We start from the raw sequence: 23,880 nt of genomic DNA on the forward strand, positions 1-23,880 counted from the left end.
GTTTGAAGAAACTGAGGTAATCTCAGCAAGGTTAAATGAACTGTTTCCAGGCAGGATAGTCAGTACATAAAGCAGGACTCAAAATTAGGCCTTCCTGATTCCAAATTCAGTACTGTCTTCACTAACATAAGCCTTTCTGAAGCTTATTCTGTTGCTATGCATGGATCCATTCTGCCTACCAAACCCCTTTATCTTTCCTCTGAATACTACCCCTCCACACTTCACTATGTTTCTAAGTGGCAATTCTGAACATCCAGTCAAAACTTAAGTTTTTTTCATTGACACTTACCACCTTTTATACCCACTCAGTGATCAAGTACTTTCTACAGTACCTCTAAGCATTCCTACTTCTCCACTCTATTCCCACTGCCACTACCCTAATACAAACATTCATTACCACCCATATAAGCTATTTTAATAGTCCCAAAAAGGATTTCTGCCTCCACTCTACCTCCAACTCATCCTTCACACTACTGTACCTTTGCTTTCCTTATGCAATATTCTAATCAAGTCACTAGTTTGCTTAAACATCTTCAGAGACTGCCTCATCACCTAGCAAGTAAAGTTCAAACTCCTCTACTTAGCATTCCTGGGCCTTATGACCTGAAGCTAATCAATATTTTCAGATTTATTTCATATTGATACTCTTTTCCATGAGGTATGCTTCTGACAAACCAGTCTATCTTCTATACCCTGAAAACACCTTAAATTTGCTTGTCTCCATCTCTTTGATCACATTATACTCTCTGCCAGGAAAGGTATTCCCCATTCTGTGTCTGCCAAATTTCTATCTATCCTTTAAAACGCAATTCAAATATCACCTCCTCCATGAACTCTTCCATGTTTTCCTCTTTGTGAAATGACCTTCATCTTCCACCTCATAGTACTTTGTTTTTCAGCTCCCTAATGTACCTATTCAATGTAGCCATCTGTATCTCAAACACCTAAGAGACAAAAAGCGCTAGCAAGTCCAAGAAAATGGCTCATCTAAACTTATCTCTCCCAACATTTAGCATAGTTCTCATAGAAAAAAAGATGCTTAGTTAAATGTTTCTTGAATTTGCTTTGTTGAATTCTGTCTGCTGAAATTTTATCTGTCCTTCAAGGAACAGATCTAATGTCAATTTGCTTTTGAAACCTCCCATTTTTTCCATTCTACTTTGCTGTAGCTATTAAATGAAGACTTTAAATTTAACCCATCAGATTTTAAAGGATCAGGTCTGAGTCTCATTCATCCTTATATCTTCTACTCCCTGCAAAGTTGACCTGTATTTTACCTAAATACTTCCAGAATCTTTGATTTAATCAGTGTGAACACTCCCTTTACTGACACAAACTGGAACCTTACTTAGCAGATGATCCTTATAAGTAGCTGTAGATGAAAATTTTATCACATTATGGGAAACAGGGTGATTACGCTCTCTTGAAGTAAGCCTAATTTCAGAGACATTAAATTGAAAAAGTTGCCCGATTCCAAAGCCTTTCAAGGATGGTAGCACCTGTCAGACTTTGAATTCTACTGGCAACATCTTCAAAAACTCAGGGTTATCCCAACACAAAGATGAGGAACTGGGGAAAAACTTTAGTGCAGAAAACTTTACATAGTGGGAGGCAAATACGTGTTTGAGAACTTCAATTTATTTTGGGATAATTAATTTCCTTTAATTCTGAGTTCAATTTTCTTAAGACCTATCTTCATGTTCAAATGATAACTCAGTTTACTGCTATAGGGGCATATATTTTAAAATAAAAAAATAGCAAATGATTATTTCCTCTGCTCCACTAAAGAGTACAAGATGAAATTAGGAGATAATGGGTTTTAAAATTATACATAGTATAGCATAGTATAACATAATACAGTATCACATAGAATAGCATAGCATAGCATAGTAGTTAAAAGCTGATGTATCTGAGGAAGGAAAGCAGTTGCATTCCTTACCTCCATTTAAGGATATATAAAATAAAATCACTTTAATGTGCTGTAAAAAGTATTTTAATAAATCTAATGTGATGCTTATAAGAACTATTTAACAAATAAAAATATTACTTAGAACACTCCCTAAAGTGGCAAAGTTAGGATTCTAGCTCAAATTCAACCATCTTTTTGCTGTCATCCTGATTTTCATATGTATCTTGTGTATAATAACAACTTGACAACTATCTGTTAAATTAATGCAAGATGAATGAATGTACAAACTCACAAGAAAAAAACAGTAATTTATCAATATAGACCCACTTGGGATTACATATTTTTCAAGGTCAGACATCAATACTAGAAAAGAAGAGTGATTTCCTATCACTAAAAATATATGGGTAAGGATATATTCCATAGTTCTATTCTAACGAAATTTTCAGGATACAAAATTCCTAGAGTCCAATGTATGAAAAACGGTTTTCCTATATTAAATTAAAACAACTCAAGTTTTAACATTCTAATCTTACTCAATTAGAATTTTCACTTTTCTTACTTAAAAAAGGTAATCCAAGAACATTTTCAAAAAAGACTGTAAACCCCTATATTTACACGAAGTTGAATTTTCCTGAAAGAATTTAATAGTATATAACAATAACACACAGGATATTTGATAATAGATACCTTTTCTTAAACAAGGATATCGGAATAGTTTTATAATTCCATAGTCATCAGCAGTAACTAAAACTTGGCCAATAAAATTTCCATCTACAGAATTTATATCATTGATATCAGAATACTTGGGCCAAATTCCATTAACCTCAAGGCCTGAAACACAAGTCCACGAAGCCCATTGAACACCTTTCATTTCTTCTTTATTTGTCACTTCTTTTCCACCTAAAATCAAATCAAATTTTTTTCATTTTAAAAATTCACTTTAATTGCCTTTGCCCTGTCTAGCATATAACCTTAAGCTCTATGAATCTTCCCACCCCAGTTAGAATGAAACATGTAAGAATGTGATTGTGCATTCTGGAAGAAGGAAGAACGAAATAACTAAAAGAATATAACAGAACAATTCCCAATTGTTACCTGTAAAAGCTCAAATATGCATACTGTAGTCAAGGTTACTGTGGAAAACAAAACTGAAGCCCATCAGAATTGGAGTACATAAAACACTATATTGGCATAAGTCATGAGGAAGAGGAAGGGCCAAGTCAATGGCAACTCAGGAGCCAAATAAGGGAACTCAGAATGTGGGCTTTAAAAAAAAAAAACAGGATTGAAGGAAAGACACCAAAATAAAAAGCCAACAAATGAAAACAGAGGATGTTAAGATCAACCATTAAGGCAAGAGGTTTTTTATGGACTCCGAACAATAACTGGAATTCAGATTTTCATTGTATTTAGGCTGCCAGTGGAAAAAATGGTACAAAAATATTAAATATTAAGTTCATTATCTTATAAAAACAGGGACTAGTTTTTTAAGTATTACATTAAGCTAATCAATTACAAAGACTTTTGATAATGACGGTTATTTCATTTCTATTTAACTTTAGTAAAAAAAACTTGTTCATGCTATTCAAATTTAGTTATATTTGCACTATAAGTTATGCTTACTTTCAAATTACCCTTTATGAAGTTTATCAAACTGACTCTATTCTACTAGGACTCAAATTTTCATCTTAGATAAATTTTCTATTGGTTAATTAATGTCAGATAAATAAAAGAAAGGCATTTTGCAATCCTATCCAAAATACAGTGGAATTCTGCTGTAACATTCATCGTACAGTTGAATTAATTATGAAGTGAGTTTATCTTGGGTCTTATCCAAAGATTTATTTATTACTTAATTACCTAAAACAATTCCATTATAATGCACCTTCAACTGTGAAATGAGGGAGTTGAACTAAATTATTTTAAAGGTATCTTTCAGTTTTACAACTGTCCTTACTTCTAATTTTATCCTACAGAACAGACCCCAAAGGCACTGTGGTTTTATTAAACACACTTAACAAATTAAATATCGGTTAGATTATCCTTCTAAGAACAAACTTAAAAATTTTTGTGGACACTCTATAAAACTCATGATATATGTAGTATATGTATATATACTATTTTAGAAAAACCTTACTTGGCATCCTATAAAACAGTCTTTTTCCACTTCCATCATTGGTCTGTAAATATCTACTGTCTGAAGACCAGTCCAAATGAGTGATGAAACTAAGGGATCCAACACATTCTCCAACTTTTTTGTACCGCTGGACAACTCCATAAATATCAACTGAACTGTCGTTTGATCCAACAGCAAGGAAAGTTCCATCTGGTGAATATTTTAATTCATGAATAGCTTCCTTTCTATCTTTAATATGAACAACTTCTGTCATATCTCTGTGAGGGAGAAAGAAAATTTGCTAGACAAATCAAAGAGCAAGTCATTCTAGTGTTAATTCAGTTTTGAAATTTGTGTTTAATGAAATATGACTAGAAGTCTACAGTGAAAATGGGAAACAAGAGAATTAACTAAAAATGACATGTGAATCAGTTAATTCAGAAACAGTCATTTCATTTAATATAGAAGACAAGAACAATATATACAATTCAGTGTTTATTTTACAGTTTAAAAAATAGGTATACTTAGTAAACATACTGTAGTGTCAAACCAAGCGTGGACTTAGTAAACACAGAGAAGGAATAAAATAATAAAATTTTAATAAATTAAAACATATGAAATACTTTTGTATCACATAAACATTATGATTCTTACTACAAATACTGTGAATTTAAAATACTAAAATTAAAAATCATATGCATAATTCTCCATGGTATCAAGACAAAGATGAAAAACAAATTGATAGCAACATTTAAAAGGGGCATATATTGTTTCACCAATGGCAACATGTGTGTATTTATGCATACATATACATGTATACATATGCATATATGTATAGATATGTGCATATATTATGTCGTGATATAGCTTTCCCTGGTTTCCTTTATAAAGTATGGAATTCTTTTGTATTTATTTATAGCTCACTTCACCTCAAATATACAAGTCCTCAAGTAGTTACACCCACTCTATCCTTTATATTATCACCCTTATTTTCTACCCACAATTGTGTGCTATCCTGATGACAAAAAGTAACGTTTTATATACCTTATGACTGTACTTAAACTCACAAAAATATTAACAGCTATGGAAATAGATTTTTAAAACTATATTAATGTAAAGAATACCTGATAAGCCCACTTGGGAGGGGGACACTTGCACATGCCTGATTTTGGACCTGTCTCACTGACACTTCAGCCTTCTTTAGTGCTATTTACTCTTTATGCTCCATCTGTGCTAAATTCCTCTTACTCTGACTCTGTCCTCTCTCTCAGTACTACAGACCAGTGAGTATTCTTTTCATACAAGAACAGCTGGTAGAATATAAAATAAAGAGTAGCATCACTGAACACTTCAAATAAAATACATGAGTGAAAAGACTGAATTGTTTTTATAAAGGGAAATGCATCACCTATAATTCTTAAGAAGAACAAATAAGTACATGGTCAAAAACTAGACATTTTATTTAGGCTTTTAGAAACAGTATAACAAAGTTTCACATCAAAAGGATCTTTTAAAAAGAAATTAAATCACCTTGGAATGGAGGAAGAGAATTGAAGATAGAAAACTTGCTTAAGGAGGAAACAAAGGATATGAGCTAATCTTGTTTAAAGGATTTATAAATTGTCTAGAAGATAAAAATGCATTCTCAACCTGTCAGGATTACATATTAAACTCTTTTAGGCTGCAAAAAATATGTTAATAGGATTATGGAAATAAAGGACAAGTAAATTTCACAAAGCTACTTGAATAATATAAAAAGTAGATGAGCCTTACTATGGTACTTTGAAAGAGGGGGGAGACAAATACAAAATACAGATGGATTCTAAACCGGTAATTATTACTCGGAAACGATATCTAGGAGCCAGGGCTTACTATTCCCTGGAGAAATCTGTCTAAAGAGTTACTACAGCCCAAAAGGTCAACAAAACGGTCAATATTAATTAATTTAAAAGACAACAAAAAGAAAATATATAAAGCATTATCTTATACTTGAAGAAAATAAGAATGAGCCTGACTCTAGAGCACTTTCAATCAAGGTGCTTCAATAAATGCCTTGACTTGACATTTAAGACGTTCCACAATTTAGCTCCAACCTATCATTCAAACTTTATTTCACACTATACTCTTTCATATACACATTCTGTATTCTAATCAGTCTGTTCTACTTGCCACGCCCCCAATATCTATACCTTCGGCTCACACTGTTCCGTATGCTCTATGATGTCTACTTCACCTTCTGTATTTATTTACTATCCGTTCTGGCTGCATGTTGTAGTTTATTATTCACTTTTTTAAAGTGAAGATGGTTTTACACCAATCTCTTCCACAATGCACTAAATTTGACTGAAGTATTCTAGTGTCCCGGACCTGACGCAATTAGAACAATGTCATCTGTGAAAAACAGCATTTGGAAAGTCTCAGTATTTACAGTAGCACTTGCTTCTTTCATGTAGATTTTGCAACAGGACCTTTTTCATGACAATGGCAAACATCTTAGGTAAATATACATCTCACTATTTTAAACCTTATTTAATGTCAAAACTCAGTAGATCACTAAACAAACATGTCTTTGGATCATTTACCTTGGAGAATTTTGATAAATGACAAATATGTGTAGAAAACATTTACTAGAGCAGAGGCCTCAAGGTTGGATTTTCTTTCACCATGCAATTTATTTTTAGAATCAATAAACATCAGATAGTGTGGGTATATTCTCTCTCTCACTTGGTTAAAGATTTATGGGTTAAGACAGGATAAATAAAGGGAAACACTACTTCTTATATGTAGCCAATTTATGGTACTCATCATAAGCAAAAAGCAGAATAATATAAAAAGTTTTTTTAAAAAGACAGATAAATCAACTTATATTTTAATAGCTGTTACAAAGCACTTCATATCTGTTTTCTCATTTGATCACAGTAACTGTCTGAGATTGCTAGTATAGGTAATTATTCCCTATGGATCATACTGTCCATGAGGTTTTCTTGGCAAAGAGACTTAAGTGGTTTGCCATTTCCTGCTCCAGTGGATTAAGGCAAACAGAGGTTAAGTGACTTACCCAAGGTCATATAGTTACTAAGTGTCTGAGGCCATATTTGAACTCAAGTCTTCCTGACTCCAGGCCCAGCATTCTATTCAAAACTGAGTCATCTAGCTTCCCCACTTTACACATAGTAAACTGAGGCTTAGAAAAATTAAGTAACATTCCCAAAGATATAAAGCAAATAAATAGCAGGCCTGGGACTTGAACACAGACTTCCTAACTCCTAGTCTTCTGCTCTTTCCTTTATCCTACATTAGCTTTTCTAAGGCACATCCCTAGACTTTCAAAATTGACCTTAATATGTGCCACTGTTAGGTACAATACTGAAGTATCACAGTCTGATCCACTATATCAAGTCCCATGATTGGATGTGCTTAATTCTATGCAGGCATATTATGACCATTCTTTCCAAATCTGTTCTTTAGCACCTTATACTCTATTATTTTTACTCTTAGTCATATGGAGCCCAACAAGTAGTTGTGGTTAAGTTCTCAGTGAGATGATAGGAGTAACAACAAACAATGTATGTGTTTGACACTATACAAATATGAGCTTATTTGGGTAGAAGTGGGACTATCTGGTCAAAGAACATACAAATTTAACAAGCTAAATAAAATATTTGTAGTTATAACCACCTCCTGAGTATCTGCAATATTCTTTTATATATGTGACCTAAAAGAAACATTAAAATATCACTGGGTAGGTTAAAAAAAGTACAGGTAATTATGCCAAAGCATAATTATAATATAAAACATAAACATATTTTCAGATAGTTCTACATTATTACATAATAGAAATTGCTCTCTGAGAAGAAACTATACAGCTATTCAATTTCAGGTGGTTATTATTATTAGAGAACCCAGTCAAAGGTTCAACTGCAAAAAACAACTGCTAAGATTATAATGGTACACAAAGTAAGTCTTAATGATAAGTTCTACAAATATTCATCTGACATTTTATTTTAAGAAACTCTTAGTATGACAGGGAAGGGAAATTTAACCTAGGAATAAAGCTCCCCAAAATAAACTTACATTTACAGAAAAGAACTGAAACTGGCTGGAGAAAACATTGTTTTAATATCTATGCCATCTATAAGATAAGTAAATGTGGGAGAAAACTATAAGTCTAAAGAAAACACCTTAGCATACCTGAATTTTGTACCAATGGCAAAAATTAACTATAAGACACTAACACAAGGCAGCAGCTAGGTAGTGTGATGGATAGTGATAGGCCTGGAGTGAGGAAGATCTGAGTTCAAATCTGACACTTACTAGATTGTGACCCTGGGCAAGTCACCTAACCTTGTTTGCATCAGTTTCCTCATATGTAAAATGAGCCAAAAATGGAAATGGCAAACCATTCTACGTTATCTTTGCCACGGAAATCCCAAATGAGTCATGAAGAGTTGGACATGACTGAAATGACTGAACATCAACAACTAATACAAAGTGAACTGAGCAAGTTCTTCAAGATTGTCTAAGTATTCGAATATAGTAGATAGAAGAAAATACTTTTCCCTAGAGCCTAAAGTCATACAGGAATGCCAAAATGTCTCTTCCTAAGTTTATGACAGAAAAATTTGTTTTTCTCTTCCAGGGTAGAGAATCAGACCGAGTGAAAATCAGTACAATTATCAGAAGTTAGATATAATCTACATATGTACTACCTATAATATATACTATATGTATGTGTACATATGTACTATAATCAGTACAAATATCAGCAGCAATTTTACTTTATTATTATAAACACAAAAACAGAAGAAAATTCAGTTTAAGTTTATAAATTATTTAAATGCTAACTATTTTTCACACTCAATGAAGTTAATACCTAATTTTAGATTGTTAGGAATTTTACATATTTTTCTACCTTACTGACATACCTTACTCGAAGTACAGTTAAAGAACCATCCTTCATTCCAAGGGCAAGATGGATTCCATCTCTGCTGACAGCTGCACAACGAATTGGTTCCTCCATGTTACATCTTGCTATTAATGCATGATCTATTAGGCTCCATATCCTGCAACAAACATTCAATTAACTAAAATACAAACATCAAAAAGGTGTTAAATCTTCAATAAAGGATCAATATAATAATTTGATTTCATTTTAAATAAAGAAATTAATATAACATTTTGCAAAGAGTCATACTATCATCAATGGAATCCTTTTTAATGGAATTGGTAATATTCTTAAAACAACTGCTACCTAGGAAATCAGTTCTTCTATAGTACCACATTGCCACACTGCCTTGGCCATAAGTATTTATTTTAAATTAATAAATTGAAATTTTCTATTTTAACTATAATTTTTATATTTAAGGATCACACAAATGATAGTGCTACCTCATGAAAGTGTGACTTAAAACTAATGCATGACCAAAACTTTTTGTGCACTATATATTCACAATTTAATATTTAATATTTATTTGGCTTAATATTCTAAGGCATCACAGCACTACTGTACAATAATATCTAATGTTTTAACACCATACACAATTGTGTAACACACAAGGATTAAACATGTAGAACTACTTAATTTTTAATGATTTATTTTTCTTCTCGATTTTTATCTTAACTTTGATAGATGTGAAGTCAACTATCACGGTAAAAGGCAAGTGATAGAGGCTTGAGGGAAGTGAAGATTTATTTAGTCTTCATCCCATTCACCTAAATGACTTCATACATGAAGTGGGTTTTGAGGATGATCTTGAATGAGGGAAAGAAAGGGATTTGTGTTTTGTTATTCTTGAAAGAGGTGGTCAACAGCTTCTCTTTGATAGTCCCTTTTTTTCCTTTCAAAAAAAAATTTGTAGAAAAAAATAGGGCCTTAGAATCCTTCCATTTCAAATCTAAAGGACTTTGAGAACAGTTTAGTGTATATCAGTTTCTCCTAAACAGTTGATCAAAATAGTTAAGAAAAGTTATCTCTTTCAAAGATGACCAAGGAAAAAGCCCTAAGAAATGATACAATTAGTCAAAAGAACACTTGTTTAAAAATTTCTCTGCATGTAGTACGTGTATTATAAAATTTAGAAAACACTTTAATGTTAATGAAGTTGAAAAAAATTCAGTTTGTAAATTCATACTGAAATTTGTTTTGGAAAATTATAATTAGGATCATACTGCTAATTAATGTCTTGAAACAAAAGGCATTTTTAAAAGTTATGCGTATTAAAGTAGAATGGCAAAAGAGAAGATGATTGCATGCTCCTACTCCAGCTATCCCTAACAGTGGCTGCATTTTTAAAAATATCAAGCTGGGAAGACTGGCTATGGTATTATAACTTTGCCCTGAGTGATGAAGAGAATTGTCTATTACTATTTACTCTGTACTTTTTTTCTATAATGAATAAAGAATCATAGAAATCCATACCACTGGGGATGGGACTTGAAACAGTGAAAATTGAGCAACCTAAGAGCTAAGAAAAGTGGCAGAAGATCTGGGTGGAAGGCATAAAAAGTTGTGAAGCATGGACACTGAATTTAGTAGTTGCTTCTAAGAAGCAGCCTGTGTGTGAAAAAGATGTGGTGGTTTTACAACTGTCGTGTAAACTCTACAGTGTAAGGTCAGTCCAAGAAGCTAATGCGATCTTAGGTTGCATGAAGGCAAGGACAGTCTTTTCTCCATCTGCATCTTTCTCGACCCTTCCTTCTGTTGCAGGTCATGCTGCTGACCACCCCTTTCTCCTGGGATGCTTTCTTTTCTCTGGGTTCTGTCACAGTTTTCTCCAGGGCATTTCCCTACTTATCTGTCCATTCAACCTCATGCTCCCTAACTGTGGGTGTTCCCACAGGCTCTATTCCTGGATCCTCTTCTCTTCTCACTCGCTTCTCCCTGTTGATGAACTCATTCGTTCTCATATAATTCACAGATTGACATATGCAGGCCCAGTCTCTTCCTCAAGATTCACACCCATACCACCAACTATCTATTAAAAATTCACACTGGAAGTCCCAAGAGACATCTCAAACAAAAACATGTCTACAACAGAATTCATTATCCCTCCTATCCAAGCTTCCTCTCTTTCAAGCCTTCCTATTTCTGTTGAAGGTACCACCATTCTTCTAGTCTCCCAGATTCACAACCTAAGTGTCCTCCATGATACCTTACTCTCACTCACCCCCCACCATATCCATCTGCTACCAAATTTTACTGTTCTTACCTCTGCAAGATCTCCCATATTTAATTGTTCTATCTATTCTCAAAACTATTACCTTAGTTTAGGTTCTCAACATTACTGCCTAGATTATCACAAAGTTTTCCTAATTGTTCTCCCAGTCTCAACTCTCTCTCCATGACTGCACATCCTACAAACTACTGAAAAAGTAATTTTCTTTAAGCACATATCTGATGACCATATCACTTTTATTTAACCATCTGTAGTGGCTCCCTTTGGTTTCTAGGATTAAATATAAACTGCTCTGTTTAACTTTTAAAGCCCTTTGCAACTTGGTCTCAACCTCTTTCCAACCTCATTGTTCATTACTCTCCCTCCCATATTCTGAAATCCAATCAAAATGGTTTTGTTTCTCACATAAAACACTCTACCTTCCATCTCTGTGCCTTTGCTTTTCCATATCTGGAATGCAATTCTCCTTTTTACCTTTTACATGTAGTCTTTTCTAATATCCCAAATAACTACCACCTTCCAAAACTATTAACAGTACTTACTGTTAATACTTATTTATGTACTCGTCTCCTTTTAAAATGTAGTAACTTCTTTTTTTTTATTTTTAATTTTTTAATGCTTAACAATCACTGCCATACAATTGAGATTTTATCCCCCCCACACCTACCCCCCACTACGCCCCTCCCTCCCCACAACTGCATATAATTCTGTATAGGTTCTACATATACTTTCCTATTGAGTATATTTTCACTATAGTCATGCTATGTAGTCAGATTAAAATAAATGAAATTATATAACAAATCAAAACATGATACACAAAAACATACACATACACAAACATGATCTGCTACATTTTGCAAATTGCCAGGCCTAGAGGCCTGAGGGCTACCCGAGTCTTCTTACCTCACCTCCCGAGGTCTTCGGTTGGCCAAACCGGATGCTCGTATGAGAGAAAGGACGTTCCAGAGTCAAACAAGGGTTGAGCTGTATTTCAGGGTCTAGTTACAAGTGCAGGGGAATTCTTCCTTAGGAGGGAGCGAAGAATCTCCCAAGGAGGCAAAGATCTTACAATAAGAGATTGGAAGTAGAAGTATAAGCGGGGAGAGAGGGGGAGGGGAGAGAGGAGAGAGGAAAAGCGGAGCCTTGTATCCTGTCCGCTCCGCGCCCCTCCGCCCAAGAGAACTTTCAGGCTTTCCTCATCCTACTTAAACTCTCCAGCAGCATAGTTTGCATCTGAATACCGTGCTGTTAGATAACAACAGTGTGCCCAGATCCGGGACAATCTCAAGGGCGGGGAGAGCTCTCTCCCATCACGTTTCTCACGGGAAGAGGCGGAAATACACGAGATAGCTCGGTTCACCTCGATTCCCAGTCGTTTCCTGGGGGGTCTCGTGAGAACTCTAAGATTTAGAAGTTCCCACCTTTACCCACCCGAGACTGTCCACCTGGAATTGAGCTTCCATCCCCAGCAGCAAATGACTTCCATATTTCTTTCTCTGAGTGTGGAAGGCATTTTGCCTTGAGAACCATCATTAGGATTTTTTTTTTTAAGAAGTTCTTGCGTTATTACGAAATTCAAAGTCTACCAGAAAAAACTCTCGCACACTGTGGTCGTTGCTGTGCACAAAGTTCTCCTGGTTCTGCTCCTTTCACTCAGCATCAGCTCATATAAGTCCTTCCAGGCCTCTCTGAAGTCTTCTTGTTCATCATTTCTTATGGCACAATAGTACTCCATTACATTCATATACCATAATTTATTCAGCCATTCCCCAATTGATGGACATCCCCTTGACTTCCAGTTTTTGGCAACTACAAAGAGTGCTGCTATAAATATTTTTGTACATGTGGGACCCTTTCCCATTTTTATGATCTCTTGGGGATACAGTCCTAGTAGCGATATTGCTGGGTCAAAGGGTATGCACATTTTTGTAGCCCTTTGGGCTTAGTTCCAAATTGCTCTCCAGAATGGTTGGATGTGCTCGCAGCTCCACCAACAATGAATTAGTGTTCCAACTCTCCCACATCCTCTCCAGCAAAAAATGTAGTAACTTCTTGACAAATAGCAATTATTTCAGTCATAATTTTTCTTTCCCTAGAACCTAGTATAGTACGTGGCAGATGGTAGGTGCTAAATAAATCCTTGATTGATTTATTGACTTCACCATTCAAATGATCTCTTCAAGGTTACCAATAATCTCTTAACTACTAAATCTAATGGACTTTTTTCAGTCCTTATCCTTCTTGATCTCGATGGAGCATTTGTCACTGCTAAACACAATTTCCCCCCCTTTTTTTTTTTTACCCTCCTATCTCTTAGTTCTCTCTTTCCTATTTGACAACTCCCTATTGGTCTCTTTTGCTGGATCATCAGGCTCCCTAACTGTATGGCTCTCTCCTGGACCCTCTTCTCTCTATTCTCTTTCTTGGTGTTTTCTCTCTTGCTTTCAAGACTTCTTTCCAGCCAGGCCTGGAGTCAGGAAGAACTGAATTTAAATTTGGCCTTAGTTATTAGCCGTGTAACCGTCGAAAAGTCACTTAATCTCTGTCTTAGTTTCCTCAACTGCAAAATGTGGATGATAATAATAAGTGCCTATTTCACAGGGTATGTGATATTGATGTAAGGATCATCAAATGAGGCAATAATTATAATGTGCTTAGCACAGTGCCTTGTGCATATAGATGTCATTATTATTATCATTATTAGTGACCATATCAGCTCTCAAGAGTTTAGTTATCTCCTTACACATGAATTCCCCAGATATATATATATGTATATATATATGTATATATTCTTAGCCCCTAAGCTTCAATCTTGCAACTAACTGCCTACTGGACTTTTTCCAGTGAATTTCCCATATGCTTAAGTTCAACATGTCCAGAATTGACCTCACATTTCTTTCCCAGCTCCTAAACTTAGCCAGTCTTTTAAATTTCCACATTACTGTCAAAGGTACCACTATCCTGTCTTCAAGGTCAGTTCATTTCAGCTTGTATATTATGTGTTGCTTTAAAGATGTTGATTTTTGCTCCTCTGGCTGACACTTGTATTTCTGAGTTCCAAATAAGTCACACTCCTTTTGTAGAGTCCCTATCATGTGTTCTAAGTCCTATAACCTATTTATCTTCCTTAGTTCTGTATTGGGAGGTCTGATTTCCAACCTAATGCCTTCTTTTACACATTATATTCCTCTTTGGAATCATTCCAGAGCTTCTTTCTATTCTGTGATCTCTGGAGGAGTTGGCATTTTCACTGCAGAATTTTGGTTCATTTACTCATTTTTCCTTAAGTCTTTATAAGTGTCCTGGTTCACTGGCTTGGAGATAGGTTTATATTTAGCCTCTCTCTAGGACTGTTTACCTTTCAGTCCTTCTCTTATTTTCCCAGTAGCTTGTCTTGAGCTTCCTGACTTCTCTTGGTTTTTCTCATTTTCACCACTTCCCAGACTTCCTGGGGTTGGCATCTTTAATCTTCCCCATTTGGGAGGTATTAGGTCTCAGTTGGATCCTTGTCTCTAATAAACTCCCTGGTAAGAAGACTGACAGCAGCTGAAGGGAAGCTCATCTTCTCCTCTAACTGACTTTTCACTCCTGCATCACTTGCTACCAGTTGTTATACCTTTCCTTTGTGGGACTGGGAAGAATAAGTGTCCCCCACCTCTTGTGGGAAAAGAGTTTAACACTATCTCTGCTGTGGGGGGTGGGGACCAGAAAGAGTCCCCATTAGTTAGATCTTAAAACACAAACTTGTGAGGCTGTTTGTGCTGGCAATGACTGGGATTGTTTTGAGGTACTGTCACAGCAGTCTTTTAAAGTATGTCAGATGTCAATGTTTTTTCATGAGGCTTCTGTCTTGTTCAGTATTTTTGTCTTTTTCATCAGCTTTAATTATCCTGTATCTGGTATACATTTCCTATTTTTGAAATTTTAGGTTGAGGAGATTTGTAGGAAACAACTACTCTGTAATTTTGCTGATTGCATCTCCAATTGCAAGGTTTTTAAAGGGTCCACACACTGAAGTGATACAGGCCCAAACCAGGCAACTCTGAATCAAAAACTAAGATTAGGAAGGTAGACTGTAAGAGTGGCTTAATTATTGGCTTAAAATAATGGCTTTTCTCTAGAATGCCATTGTACTCTAGACCAAATTAGACTGGACATGCCTTTATATTCACAATCACCTGTGCTTCCTGTAAGTGGAGGGGGCACAGGATCTAAATAAGAAAAGAATTAAGTCTTTTTGTATACTTAATGGATATAATAGATAAATCCAACAAAAAGGGCACAGTCATCATACACAAAAAATTAAAAAACTTTAAGACATAGGTAACTTTTCCCTTTGCTATTTTAACCACCTGAAAAATTAAAAGCAGAAGCTCTCTTACCCATAAAATGCAGTGTAAGAGAAAAAAGAAAAGTCTGTATTCTTTTCTGGGGAGCAGAGTTGAGACAAAGGGGAGTGGTAGCAATGAGCCAAATGGTGGCATAAGGGCTAGCTGGAGAGAAGAAAACAGGGCTCATGACAACACTACAGACCCATAAGAACATGACCCTGGTGCCAATGCCTGTGATTTTGCATTAACTAGATGGAGAGTACCGTGAGCACAGTAGGTAGGGGCCAGTAAACCAAGAGGTAAAGGCTTCGTCTCATTCTGAACATAAAGTTCTGCTGTCATAAGAGTTGTAGACATATTCAATCAGATCCAAAACCTGGATGGCAATGAATGGCAAATATAATTTATATACAAATATTAGGAGATAACTGTATCGTTGCCACAGCCAGAGGTTGACTTCACAGGACTATGACTGACTCAATCAGGTCATATTTATATGCTTATATACTCAATATTTGATTTGGAAGCTTCCTGATAACAGTGCTGATAACATTCCTGCCACACTTAATCACTGAATATGACATGACTCTTGTTCATGCTCTCTCTAACGTTCACATTAAGAAAGTCACCAACTTATAAACATATCTGTTAAAACTATTTCTAGCAATTTCTAGATATACGCCAAATATAAATCATTAGTGACATAATTCAGTAAGATTGGAATTTTGTGAAAATTAACAAAAGACTACCCTAAAGATAAATAACCACCTGTATAAATAATTTATAATTTGTTTACCTGACTGATCGATCATCACTTCCTGTCATAGCCAGAGGCTTAGTCGGGTGCACTGCCAGGGCCCAAAGTTCACCTTCACAATGTCCCTGCATAATCAGGAAAGGCTTATTTCGTTCATGCACCACAATTTCAAAAATTTCACTATCTTGTGTTCCAACTAGGATATGATCTCCTCGCCAACAAACACTCCTGACAGACAAACCTAGTGAAAAACAAAATGAATTTCATAGCGTGCAGGTGGAGCAGGGAGTTGACTACATAGTATGACTTAAAATCCAACAGGAAGATCTATCCTCCTTATCAACTCAGAACATGTCATTCTATATGAATTTTTAGCAATAGAGGTTCAATTCTTTGGATTAAACTTTTACCTTTTCAAGGATCATCTCTTAGAATGCAAAGGAAACAAATTAAGTTGCTATCATTTACAACTAAGTATAGTTAATTCACTTTATTAAATCATTTTTTCTTCTGACAGCTAAATGAAAGGGCACAAAAGGATAAATAATTTTACTGGTAGAAAAAAGGAATGAATAACTTTATAGCACAATGCCTGGGAAAATGTTCAACTCAATTCAATTCAAATAATCAAACACTTTTTAATGTTTGTTTTACTAAGCATTATGCTATGTGCTGGGAGAACAAAGGCAAAAATGAAAATTGTGTCCTCAAGGAGCTTAAATTCACTAAGGCTACATGAGTACACAAATAAATACAAAATATAATCCAAGTAAATGTAAATGTACAATTTGAGTGGAGATAGTATATAAGCAATTAGGGCTGCACTTGAGGACCTAAGTCAGAGGTTCCCCACCCTTGGGAGATCAGGAAAGACTTCCAGTGCGTGATAGCACTTGAGCTGAGTTTTAAAAGGAACTGAGGATTCCTTAGGCAGAGGCAGAGAGTAAGAACATTCCAGGGATTAAGCCTCTATGCAAAAGCATTGAAGTAGGAAACAGAATATTATATACAGGTAGCAACAAATATGGCAGTTTGATTGTAAGAGAGAAAATGTGAGGGGGGATAACATGAAATTAGTAAAAGTAAAGTGGAATCAGAATGTAAAAGATTTTAAATGACAAAGGAGCCTGTATCTTATCCTACAAGTAATAGTGCCCAACGAAAATATTTTGAGCATAGTCAACTATGGAGGAGAGGCTGGAAAAAAGTGAATAAAAGCAGGGAAACCACTTAGAAAGCTAGTCTGTGAGAAGGCAGAAGGAAATGGATGCAAGAGGAGTAAAGGTAGGATCAACAAGACTTGGCAAATTATTAGATGTATAATATTTCTAACTAAAAGTTAAAAGTAATAAGAATAAAAACATAGAAAAGCAGGAAAGCAATGGAGGAAAAGTTTAATTGAAAATTTTGACTAAGACCAGACTTTTGTGTACTCACTACTTGAAGATGTTTTTGTACATGTTTAAATGTCATATGTGTAGTATGTTATGTATGTGTGCATGTATTCAAACCTTCTTTATGTACCGCAAGATCAAAGTGCATTCTATCTTTGAGTATTCCTAGAGTACTTTGATCTTTCCAGTAGAATACAAGGTCCTTGAAGACAAAAATTGTTTTTTGTCTTTGTATCTGTAATGTTACACTTAGGATGTGCTGTATAACAGTTAAATTTCTCTTTTACTTATCATTTCTTTCATCTTATCTTGTATCTTTGTTTACTTTTATATGTTGTACCCCTTTAATCAACTTCCCCCAACCCACCAATGTGTATACTGGGAGTAGAAACTCATGTGTGTGTGTGCGCGCGCGCATGTACGTGTGTTTTAAGCTTGCATTCTCAAGTATCTTGCACACAGTGGACATTTAATGAATATCTGCTGAATTAATTGCTAGTCACATGAAGTGTAATAAAGAGAAATATCAAGTCTAACACCCAGATTTTAAAAAATCGACTGCGTAAGTATTAATATGTGGTTAGAAAGTAGTTTGTGTGAAGAAGGGCTTTTTATAGACCACAAGCCCAATTTGTCAGAAGTGTGACATGGTAGACAAAAAAGTTAAAGAGCTTTCGGAAGAATACCAATTCAAAGCAATGAAGGGGATTATTTCAGTGCACTGATAAAAATCACATTTGGAGAATTATGGACATTTTCACAACCAAAAAAATGAAACAAGGATGAGGGGACTTGATTAGGCCAGGGATAGGGAACCTATGGCCTTCTAAGTCCTTTGATGTAGCCTTTGAGTCCAAGTTTTACAGAACACATTCTTTTATTAAGGGGATTTGTCCTGTGAAGTTTGGATTCAGTCAAAGGGCTGCACTTGAGGACCTAGAGCGCCACACATGACCTCAAGGTCAGAGGTTCCACACCCCTGCACTAGGCCATATGAGGACTGGCTCAAAGATGTATAGATGTTTATTTTGGAGAAAAAAAGACTTTGAGGACAAGACAGATAGAAAACTAATGTGAAACGGTCAGAATTATGTAGAACGGCAAAACAAGGAAGAGCAAGTGGAAGTTATGGAGAAGCAAAATGTGATTTCATTTATGGAAAAACTTCTTAACTAATATAGTTGTCCAACAATGAAGAAGGCTGCATTTAGGGGTGGAATCAGAATCTTAAAGAGACTTCAGCTACTATATAGCCTAAACCCTACCCAAATCTTAAACTTCTCTGCACTTAAGGTCTTTAAGCAAAGGATGTTCCAGACAGGATTTGCCTGAACAAAACGTTATTTTATTCCTAAAGTCCCTGTCAATTTCATGTAATATGATTGTATGGAATTTCATCTATAAAGAGTATTATATATTATCCTGAATTTGTAAAATGCGTTTTAATGAGATATAGAATTATGGTGATTTATAGGAATCAGACACAGACAATCAATTAATGAGTATTTTTAAAATACCTATATGCCAAAGTATTGTGCTAGGCTCTGGGATATAAATACAAAAACTAGGATATAAATATAACAAGTAAAACAGATAATATGAAACAAATAAAACAACACCTACTTACAAGGAGCTGACATTTAACAGGAATAGGGAAGAAAACAAATATATGGAATAAAGAAATATAAAGAGAATTAATATAAGTTGTAGTTAAATAGGTTATTTGGGAGGAGAGGCTTTAGCATTTGGGGGCATGAGAAAAAGTTTCATGTAGAAAGTGGTATTTATTCTGCTCGTGAAGGAAGAAAAGGATTTTAGGAGGTAGAGATAAGGAGAGTAAATCCCAGCATAGGAGAAGACAGTGCAAAGGCAAGAGAGATGGAGATAAAGTTATCTATTGCATGTGGAGAGCAAAGAAAAGGCCAATTTGGCTAGTTCAAAAAGTATAGAAGGGTGAATAATACACAACAAGGATGGAAAAATAAGTTAGGGCAAGATTGTGAAGACATTTTAAAAGCTAAACCTTTCGTGGTAAGAATTTTTTGGCAGACTGGTACAATCTATGGATAATTTTTCAGGACAATGTTTTTAAATACATAAAATAAAACAGGAAGAATCTCAAAGGAAACCAATTATATTTTAATACATTTATCAAAATAAAATTTAAAATGTTCACAAGCTCCAGGTTAAAAACTCCTGTGCTAAACAGTAGAAGAGTTCATATTTTATTCTCAGGGGGTAGGAAGTCACTGGAATTCACTGACTAGCAGAATGACATGGTCAAATCTGCACTTACAGAAAGTCATTTTGGCAGTAAGTATAATATACTGGAGTTAGGAAAGACTCGAGGCAGGAAGATCAATCAGGAAGTCACTGCGACAATCCAGATAAGTGATGATAAGGGCCCGAACTAAAGTAGCAATTATAAGAGTAGAGAAAAGGGTAGGAAGAGAACTAGGAGGGAACAGTGGGATGAAAACCCAGGGAGGGTAAAGAATAGTCAATACTGTCAAATGCAACAAGCAGGTCAATGGTGAGAACTGAGGAGAAACCTTCATACTGGCAATTAAGGGATGATTGATAACTTTAAAGACAGCAATTGCTGCTTAGTGATAAGGATGGAAGCAGGTTGCAGAGTTGAAAAGTGAGAATAAAGAAGTGAAAGTAATGTTTATAGATTGTTTTTTCTAAGAATTTGGCTGAGAAAGAGAGGAGACAAATAGAACGATAACTTGAGGGGATGGTAAGGTCTAGTAAATGTTCTTTAAGAATGGAAGATATTTGGGCAAGAAGGAAGGAACTAGTAGATAGGAAGAGGCTGAGGATACAAAGAAGTAATGACTGAGTTTACAATCTATGTCAGAGACTGGAGGAAAGAAAGAGAAGATGGCAGATGATATCCAAGAAGGCTGGCACATGAAAAGGAGAAAAGAGAGCTCATATCCAATTGCCTCAATTCTCTTGGTAAAGCAAGAAGCAAAGTCCTTAGCTATAAGAAATGGTGGTGTGGCAAGAGAGGCGTAGGAGACTTAAGAAGATAAAAGAAAATTTGGAATACCTTCTAAATGCAGCATGAGATAGGGAATTGTTGTTCAGTCATTTTTCAGTTATGTTCAACTCTTTGTGACCTCATTTGGGGTTTTCTTGGCAAAGATATTGGAGTGCTTTGCCATTTCCTTCTCTAGCTCATCTGACAGATGAGGAACTGAGGCAAACAGGATTACGTGACTTGCCTAGGACCACAAAGCCAGTAAGTATTTGAGTCCAGATTTGAACTCAGGAAGATTAGCCTTTCTGAATTCAGGCTGGCACTCTATTCATTGCACCACCTAGCTGCCCTAGGGAATCAGTTAGGGACAAGTAAATTTCAATGATTTATAATGTTTCTCACCTTAAATGTCACTCCCTCTTTATCTAGTCAAAGCCATCCTTTAAGACTCAAAGTCTTATATCACTTATTACACAATTCATTTGATAATTATGTGCCAATTTATATTTCCTGTACTTTTGGGGGCGGGGGGCAGCGCATTCAAGATTAAGTGACTTGCCCAAGGTCACACAGCTACCAAGTGTCAAGTGTCTGAGGCTGGATTTGAACTCAGGTCCTCTTGACTCCTGGGGCTGGTGCTCTATCCACTATGCTACTGAGCTGCCCCTTGTTATTTATCTTAAATTATAATTTACCTTCACACATTTTTTATGCTCTGCTTTTTCTATAAGACTAAGTTCCTTGAAGGCAAGGATCGTTTTACTATGTACCTAGCGCAATGCTCTGGATGGAATAGAAACTCTATAACTATTTACTGATTGTCTTTCCATTTATGGAGAAGTAAAAAGCTCTCTCTTATTGCAATACTTTTTTAAAGTTAGAAAAAGAGGAAATAATTTCCTAAATTCTTATGAAATTGATACCCTATGAAAAGGCACACAAGGATATGATTTGAAAATAGTTCTAAAAATATGATAAGTTCAGATGAAAACAAGACTGAAATATACTGTCCAATCATTTTCAGAAAAAAGCTACTTTTCCAGTTTATTGATAGGTGTTCACTTGATAACTATGGCTCATTCTATACTGTTTTTTTCCTACAGTTCCATAATATTCCAATGTTCAAGACTCCCTTTTTGGGGTTTATATTAGTTTATCCATTACCTTGCTAGAAAGGAACAAAACATATTAATCAATGTAAACTCTGGATACAAGTTGCCACAAACTATATTACTTGTATGGAACAGCTTTTGTAAAACACAGTAAAACTATAAACATCAATTCTGATCTCAAATGAAACTAAATCAATTAAATTTGCAAGCTAGAGAAAAAGAAAAATTTCAGTTTATACTCCACATCTCTACTCACTAACACAATCTTGTAGTCCATTAACAGTTTGCCTGATTATGACCCAATCAAATTTACAGCTTTTTACCTTTGTATCCCTGGTCCGTTTCCCTGAGATCAATTACAGTAATTGGTTTAAAAGTTAAATCCCAGAGACGAATACAACCATCTCTGCCACCAGTAGCAAAACCTTCCTCACACGCATTCATGCTGAAAATTCCTGCCTGCGGGAAAAAAGAAAACATCACTTAATAATATATGATTTTTAAAAATAATTTCAACTGTTAAAATATACTTAAAATTATGTAATAAAACATGAGAATTTATGGCAAATTTTAAAAGGCCAGATGATGGCAATATTTTAATAATTAGAACTAATCTCTTTACTAACTATTATAAAAAGTGAACTGCATTACAAGAAGTGAGAAGCAGCATGTCATTATAAGGCCTGGGTTCAAGTCCCTTGGACACATACTGGCTGCACAACCCTGGAATGTCAGGTAGCCTCTCAGTGTACTAATCAACTAAGGCTATAAATTTCAAAAAAGGTGCCAACCTGTGTAAAGTTCCCTCTACAGGAGTTACCCATACCAATGAAATCACAGGTGTAGTCCCTGTTTCTGTTCTAGAAAAAGAAAGCAATGATTTGGCAAATTTTATAAGTGAATAATCCAGTGCTTCACTCCATTATCATAGAGGTTAGCTGAAATGATGATAATATGATAAATGATGAAAAAGGCAACAACTCCCAAAACTCATTCCAGAGTTAATAAGCAACTTCACTGTTACCCAAAAGTATAGAGACAATTCCTATATGGTTAATTGGGAGTTAATTTGCAACCACATTAGGAAAAAGTATGATAGTAATGCAATACAGTAATAAGCTATTTAGATGTTCATAAGTTTCTAAAATTAGCCATGAGCTATGTAAAATGCAAAATAGTATTTAAAAATAAGATTGCTATGAAATTACCTCAAATAGGTAATTCAGAAAACAGAGCTTTATTTTTCATTCAACTTATTTTATAATAACAGTACTAATTATTTTTGTTTATACTATTTAGTGTATTAGGTGGTAGGAAAACTTTTACAAATATTGCTTCATAAGACTTTTAAATATGAGAATTATTTCAAAAACCATTGATGGAATGAATATTAACTTTACCAGTTGTGAAAACCTAAAAAGTGTTGTAGTATCAAGTACTTCTATGAATTATTGAATAGCTTTTTAACAACCAGATCTATGATGAGGACATCTCTTTCTTTAAACTCTGCTGCCATTTCATAGATGGCATAATGACCCTATTGGTTCCTCTGTTTCTAAGTGCTTACAGAAATGTCCACTTGAACATGCTGGTACTGTAATATACTAGAAAAAGCATATTCAACAAAGCTTACATTCAAGAGTAGCAAGAAAGAGATGTCCAAACCTGTGATTTCATCAGTATTAAGGAATTTCCAGTGTAGAAAATCTCTCATCAATGTAGATCAGCAATTTTTCTACAACTTAAATCTTAGAGTTTTGCAGGGAGTACTGAGAGGCAAAGTAAATTGTCATAGTTACACACCTAGTATGTGTCAGAGGTAGGACCTGAATTAAATCTCCCTGACTCCAAAGCTACCCATGCCTACCAAATCATAGATTATAGTAGAAATATACTTACCGTATGTGCTCCCTGTATTGTACGTATAAGATTGACTCCTTTCCATACATAGACATCCCCACTGAGTGCACCAGAATATGTTAATTCATCTCTTGCACAAGCAAGGCATAATATTGTCTGAAGATCACCAGCCTTACCAAAGACACCTCGCTTTGGGGTCAAAGAGTTTCCACATAAACTCCAGAACTATGAAGATAT

The 23,880-nt window shown here is 35.1% G+C and overlaps 1 protein-coding gene across 12 annotated transcripts in view; it reads right to left on the reverse strand.

The window, feature by feature from the left end:
• The window catches only part of EML5 (EMAP like 5), a 211,038-nt gene that overhangs the window by 154,177 nt on the left and 32,981 nt on the right, over positions 1 to 23,880 (reverse strand). For 9 of the 12 annotated variants that reach the window (XR_011970740.1, XM_072625213.1, XM_072625209.1 and 6 more), the window contains 6 exons: positions 23,683 to 23,868; positions 22,107 to 22,242; positions 16,328 to 16,529; positions 8,951 to 9,088; positions 4,047 to 4,303; positions 2,597 to 2,809 (listed from right to left, as the gene is read on the reverse strand). Coding sequence is in view for 11 of the 12 variants with exons in the window: in XM_072625213.1 (XP_072481314.1) it covers positions 2,597 to 2,809; positions 4,047 to 4,303; positions 8,951 to 9,088; positions 16,328 to 16,529; positions 22,107 to 22,242; positions 23,683 to 23,868 (1,132 nt within the window). In the remaining variant the exon portion in view is untranslated. Of the gene's footprint in view, positions 1 to 2,596; positions 2,810 to 4,046; positions 4,304 to 5,149; positions 6,416 to 8,950; positions 9,089 to 16,327; positions 16,530 to 22,106; positions 22,243 to 23,682; positions 23,869 to 23,880 lie in introns of those variants that run through there. The other 3 variants (XM_072625215.1, XM_072625219.1, XM_072625218.1) reach the window with 3 other exon arrangements.

This window comes from Notamacropus eugenii, chromosome 7 (assembly GCF_028372415.1).
Source record: "Notamacropus eugenii isolate mMacEug1 chromosome 7, mMacEug1.pri_v2, whole genome shotgun sequence".
Lineage (NCBI taxonomy): Eukaryota > Metazoa > Chordata > Mammalia > Diprotodontia > Macropodidae > Notamacropus > Notamacropus eugenii.